This window comes from Pleurodeles waltl, chromosome 4_2 (assembly GCF_031143425.1).
Source record: "Pleurodeles waltl isolate 20211129_DDA chromosome 4_2, aPleWal1.hap1.20221129, whole genome shotgun sequence".
Classification (NCBI taxonomy): Eukaryota; Metazoa; Chordata; class Amphibia; order Caudata; family Salamandridae; genus Pleurodeles; species Pleurodeles waltl.
The window spans coordinates 408,526,684-408,532,683 of NC_090443.1; the positions used below are offsets into that span (position 1 = coordinate 408,526,684).

Sequence of the window (6,000 nt, forward strand, 5' to 3'; positions counted from 1 at the left end):
AGCGCATTATATTAAAAAACTTCAGAATGCTTCCCCAATCAAATCTATTTTTGACGAATCTCTAGGACGTTAGGTTGACCAGGCTAAGGAGATAGGATGGGTCTTTTTAGTGCATTATCAAAAACTTTATAATCCTGACAGCCATATGCAATGAGCTTATCAACGTATATCTTGATGCAGTCTCTCTACCGGGATTAAACCAAGAGCTGCACTCTGCATTATTACATCCAATTACCAAGTTGGAGGTAGCCGAAGCCATTCAGAAATCTCCAACTGGTAAAGCTTCAGGGGAAGATGGTCTTCCAGCAGAATTATATATGATTCTAGCATCCCAGATAACAGCGATCCTAGCCGCACTTTTCAATGCAATACTCGATGGAGAAAAAGTACCAACCTCATTTACTTGGGCAGTAATAGTCAGTTTTCTTAAAAAAGATAAGCCTAGCAAAAAAATGGATTCTTATCGTCCGATTAGTCTTCTTAATAGTGACTATAAAATACTTATGAAAGTCTGGGCAGCCTGTATAACACCTTGAGCTCATGGTTGGATACACCACGATCAGTGTGGATTCCTCCCAGGAAGATCTATCTCCACCAACACAAATTTCCTGCTCAAAGCTATTGATTATTATTCAGTGAACAAAATCAAAGCAGCTATAATTATGCTTGATGCGGAAAAAGCCTTCGATTTAGTACAATGGGAGCTTCTTTTTGCAGTGCTTCGAAGATTTAAATTTCCCACATAATCTAGTCCAATTTCTTTCAAACCTGTATCAAGGGACGGAGGCCAACATCTCAATTAATTCAATTGAGTTAACTATTGGACTCCCCATCCTATTAGATATCTTGATATATATGTTTCTTCAAATATAATTGATCTCTATTCAATGAATTATCTCTCTACTCTTAGGAAAGCGCTGGCTCTTATGCTCAAATGGCAGAGCACACCCTTAACGATCATAGGTCGTATTGCCCTAATAAAAATGATGATATTGCCCTTATTTTTGTTTATATTTTCAAATGTTATAATCAAGGTTCCTCAAAAGTTTTTTAAGTATCTTAACTTAATTCACGCAGGAATTCATTTGGTCAAATAAAAAACTCGTACCAAACTCGAGACAGTCCAGCTGATTGCAGAAGACGGTGGCCTAGCCTTACCCCATTATAAAAATATTATGAAGCAACATACATAGACTGGATTGTAAAAGCTGCCTCTATATCCCATGTTGATTCAAACTTCTACTCAAAGCAGATGCTTCTGGAATATAATATTCAACTAGCTCACTTTCTCAAAATGCCATGGTTTCCGAAGCATACTAGATATAAGATCCCTAATTTCTTTTGGTCTAGAGGTTCAGAACTTTCATTTTACTCATTATCATTCAACCATTTCCCTAAGGGGAGCCACTGCATTCGGGGGTACCTCTGTCTACGAAACCTCTAAACAACTTGGAAAATCTGGATCTAGGAAAATTGCATGACTTTCTAAGAGGGGATAGTGTTATATCGTGGCAACAACTTCATATTACTAATCCAGATATTCCAGCACGTATACGTTTTTCCTATTTTCAGATAGGCCATTTTATCCAATCTATGGGTTCCGTAGGCCAGTATTCAACCGAATCATTAAAGTTTAAAATTACATAAGCTATGTGGGCTCAGAAACAGACAGGGATCGGTATTTGGTATAGTATCCTTCTTGAAGAATTGTCAGCTAGAGCTCTTCCTGCCGCACTAAGCCTGATAGCAGCTGCTTCAACCTGTGCTTTCGATCTTCCAACATGGAAGCATCATAACAATTCTTCGTGCAAAGCTTTAAAAGGAGTAAAAAAAAAATTAATTGCATTCTTTTTAAAGTGGTTGCTCTATTATACTCCTGCATAACTGAATAAGATGGCTCTATCAATACCAAGCAATTGTTTTCAATGTCATTACACAGTAGGGAGTTGGCTTCATGTCTGCTTTCTTTGCCTGGATATCACTAAATTTTGGAGCCAAGTTTTTCATTCAATTAGCATAAAGCTTCAGGTATCTTTACTCCCCAGTCCAAGGGAAGCACTTTTTGGTACATCCAATCATTCTGGGTCCGTTGAAGTACTCAAAGAAATACTTTTTTATTGCAACATTAACAGCAAGATTTCATATTTTGCAATCAATGGAAGACCCCACACTCCTGTGTTTAATCTTTGGGGGAAAACAATGAGAACAGTCCATTCAAGAGAGCTTCTTTATGCACTAAGAATCGGGGCCATCCTGAGGCATCTTTTTGTATGAGGCAAGACTGCTCCAGCTTAAAAACTTGATTAAAAAGATAGAAATCAACCTGAAGGGCATAAATTAATGTGGCTACACAAATTGTTAGGTTATTATTATTACATAAAGAGATATAAAAGGCAATGTACTTCACTGTATTGCGATCTGTATGAACAATTTGTAATCATGATTTGATCAATATCTTGGATGACCCATTGCCATGTATGCTCATAAAATCTTGAATAAAAACAATTAAAAAATAAATATATATATTGGTTTAGGTTAAAAGGTCAGTTAACAGTTGCCCTGTCAAGCCAGAGCTAAAAAATCCCTATAGGTTTATGACTGCCCTTCTTCCATCTGTGCTGCTACCAGAGAAAAACAACATAAATTATCTAGTTATCTGAGACACTTTTATTAGCATTACAGCATAATGTGGGTGCCTCTGAAACTTCAAGCTCAAGCAGCTGGATAAATAAAATGATCACAGCTGTGGGGAGGGCAAGCACTTTTTTTTGATAGCATACAACCTCTGCCCGATCAAAACATGTACTCCTGGCTCTCAACATGTGGGTGGAGCCAAAGCCTCTCTCCTTGTGATTCTCAAAAAAAAAAATTGGCACAGCTTCACTGTCAGGCCAGACCATAAAACCTAGCAGAGGTAGCGGGGGCCAAGACCGGATGACACACCAACAAAAAAGAAAAATGTACCAAAAATGAACTGCTAAGCATGAACCAGATTCACATCCAGATAATTTTGCTTTTAGACACTTATCAAAAGCTGTTTGTCTGCATAGTACAGAAAAAGTACAGCAAGCTTGTTACCTTACTACTGTCCATATCAACTCAACACCGCGTAAATCCCCAATACCTGTTCTTGCATACCAGTTTATGGCTTAGGCAGTAGACTCACAGTTTTGGTAGAAGGTGGGGCTGAGTTCATCGTTCAAAAGTCTGGTCTTGCTCGACTGGTAATATAAGTTCACTAGAAGACGGAAATCGAACGGTATTGCAAGTGCTATAAAAAGCGGCTGTTACTATACAATAATTATTGTAAATGTATTTATATAGCACTTATAACCCTTGATGAGGCAGTGAAGCACACTTTCTGTGAGTAGGCTGCTACTCAAGAACCCAGGATTAGTAGTTAGCAAAATAAAAGAAAAAATGTGTGTTTTCTTGTGTATTTGGTTGTGTTACATTTGTTTTTTTATTTCATCAATGATAGGGATGGGTTTAAAAAGGGCAAGTTTGGAGGAGGAATAGAATGATGTGAATGAATTTGACTTGTAAAGGGGAAGAATTAATTGTTTTTGTAAGCCGTGATCATGTGTGCTTGTAAGTTGGGTGAGATGGCCAAAGGTGGGACGAAAGTTTGAGAAGGATATTTGAGAGATTACATTAGTCATAAAGGTTTGGGATGAGTCAGAAGGGGGGAGAGATGGGAAGGATGGAAGGGTAATTTTTTATAGCAAGATATTTATATTTATATATATATATATATATATAATCTGTTCTGCTTATCCACAGTCAGGAAAGACAGCATCGCAGGCTCCAAAAGTTAATGTTTTCTTCTTATTGCAATTATAACACCATCAGTGCAAACATATTTTATATATATGTAATACACATGATGCTTGGTAAAGTTAAGCTTGATTAAACCCATGGTTCAGATAAGTGTAATTAACTTAGGTATACATAAATATACATATGCCACTTATTGTAGTTAAAGGAAGCAGGCATAACCCTCTAAATGTGCACCAATATTTACATAGATACATTAAATTTGACATGGTCTGATATACACATATTTATTTAAATGAATCTAATTATAATATGAGGCATAGTGCAAAGTACAATGACATACTTGTATAACGAGAGCCATATTCCTTTTCATGTCTGAGTGTACTGTTGAGGTATATCCTTGAATTGTTAGTATAGTCGTCATGTGGGGCAGAGTCATCTCTTGGCTAGTCTTCTGAGGTGGAGATTATCGTTGGGTCTTATGTTTGTGGGTAGGGAATTCCATAATTTGACTGCTTGAATAGAAAAAGTTGTTCCATTCATGGACTTTTTCTTGTAGGTAGCAATTTTGAGACGGGAGCCATTCTTGAGCATGGGTTCTTTTGTTGAATGTATTATGGGCTATAAAAAAATATAAATATGCTGATGTTCACAGAATCATGTTGTCCCATAATTTGTGTTTTTTAGGGCTAGACCGATTAGTTTCCCTCATTGTGGGAGCATCAAGCATTCGTGATGTCATTGCTTTCCCCAAGTCCTTCCGGGGCCGCGACCTCATGAGCAATGCCCCTGATATTGTTTCAGCTGAGGACCTAAAGCCGTATCATATCCAGGTCACATGGCCAGCAGACAATGAGGAGAACCCATAACCACTATGCTGTGATCAACAGGCAATTGGAGAGGGCCCAAAACAAGAGGTAATCAGATAGCCATTCTATGCATGAATTGAACAGAACAGGTACTTTCTCGCCTTTTGGGAGCTCACCTCAACAATTATATCCGTCACTCTTGGGACTACGATGTCAGCATTCCGGTGGTGGGTGTATCCAAGAAAAATATCGCCAGCCCCAGGCTTCCGTCATGTGGGTCATACTCATAGTGCTGGACAGATGAGTAGAGCTTGGTTGTAACCTTTGCCTAATGTGCAAACATTCATTTTTGAGTTTGTACATCAAAATGACAGGACATAGGAAGTCACTTCGCTGGCCCACTGCCTTTCTCTCCTTGTGAATTTCTGGAGCGCAGTGATCAGCGCCTCTTTGCAGGTGATTCTTGTAGTGATAAACTGAACAGACTTCAAGAATTTTTTTATGTAGTTGTAAAGTTGTATAAATGTAATATATATGGATCTTGGCTAAGCAATCAGAACATGATGCAGAGGGACTAACCTAATGGTTAAAGACTGCAGCCTCACACTGAGTTTTATTTTATAATACTTTTTTAACAAAGACTTCTTTCATAATAAATTTATTGGAAACAACCTACAGCTACACGTTTACATTTAATTTTTCAATACCTCTTTATATGAGGTATTAAGCATAATCATAGAAAGAAACCTCCAAATGGACTTCTTGTTTTTTACATATAGAGAAAGAAACGTTGTTTATATTGAATTTGTATACTGTCTTATTTCCTGCATCCTTTGCTAGGAAGAGTAACTTGGTTGGGAAGCCACAGAGAAACATGCAGATCAGTATTACGTTTATGAAACGAAATAAGATATTTGGTTAATGTTAAGTATTTACTCACAATTTTAGCGACGAGCTGATTATATGGAGAGGAGCACGGACAGCAAGTTCAGACTGAGTACTGTATAGAAAGGCACTACGACACAAAGTGGTAGTGAGCAAGTTTATACCATCCTCTGCTACGGAGAAGTTCTGCCAGTAGTGAAAACAAAGGCTGGGAGCTAATACAAGTTTGCAGAGCATACTTACAGCATTTATATGTGCTCAACCCCATTGCGCATATTTAACCATTACAGCCGAGCGTGCTTACCTCAGGCATTGGAACCTTGGTGTGTGCAGCTCCAGCACTGAATACTGAATACGGCAAGCATCAGACCTCCCAGGTGGCTTCTGCATCATTGAGACATTGTGGGCTGGGAACGCACACTGCACATCAGGAAGGCGGCGTGACTTCAGCACGTTGGAGGCTATTTTCAAGTGAGATTATATTCAATTGAGTCTACACTACTGATATAAATGCTGCAGGGGATCCGTT

The 6,000-nt window shown here is 38.2% G+C and overlaps 1 protein-coding gene across 5 annotated transcripts in view; it reads left to right on the forward strand.

The window, feature by feature from the left end:
* Positions 1 to 5,664, forward strand: part of DARS2 (aspartyl-tRNA synthetase 2, mitochondrial) — a 149,686-nt gene extending 144,022 nt beyond the window's left edge. For 2 of the 5 annotated variants that reach the window (XM_069231587.1, XM_069231588.1), the window contains exon 18: positions 4,465 to 5,263. In XM_069231587.1, the coding sequence (XP_069087688.1) occupies positions 4,465 to 4,646 (182 nt within the window). In that variant the 3' untranslated portion in view covers positions 4,647 to 5,263. Of the gene's footprint in view, positions 1 to 4,464; positions 5,264 to 5,534 lie in introns of those variants that run through there. The other 3 variants (XM_069231584.1, XM_069231586.1, XM_069231585.1) reach the window with 2 other exon arrangements.
* Positions 5,665 to 6,000: the final 336 nt, after the last annotated feature.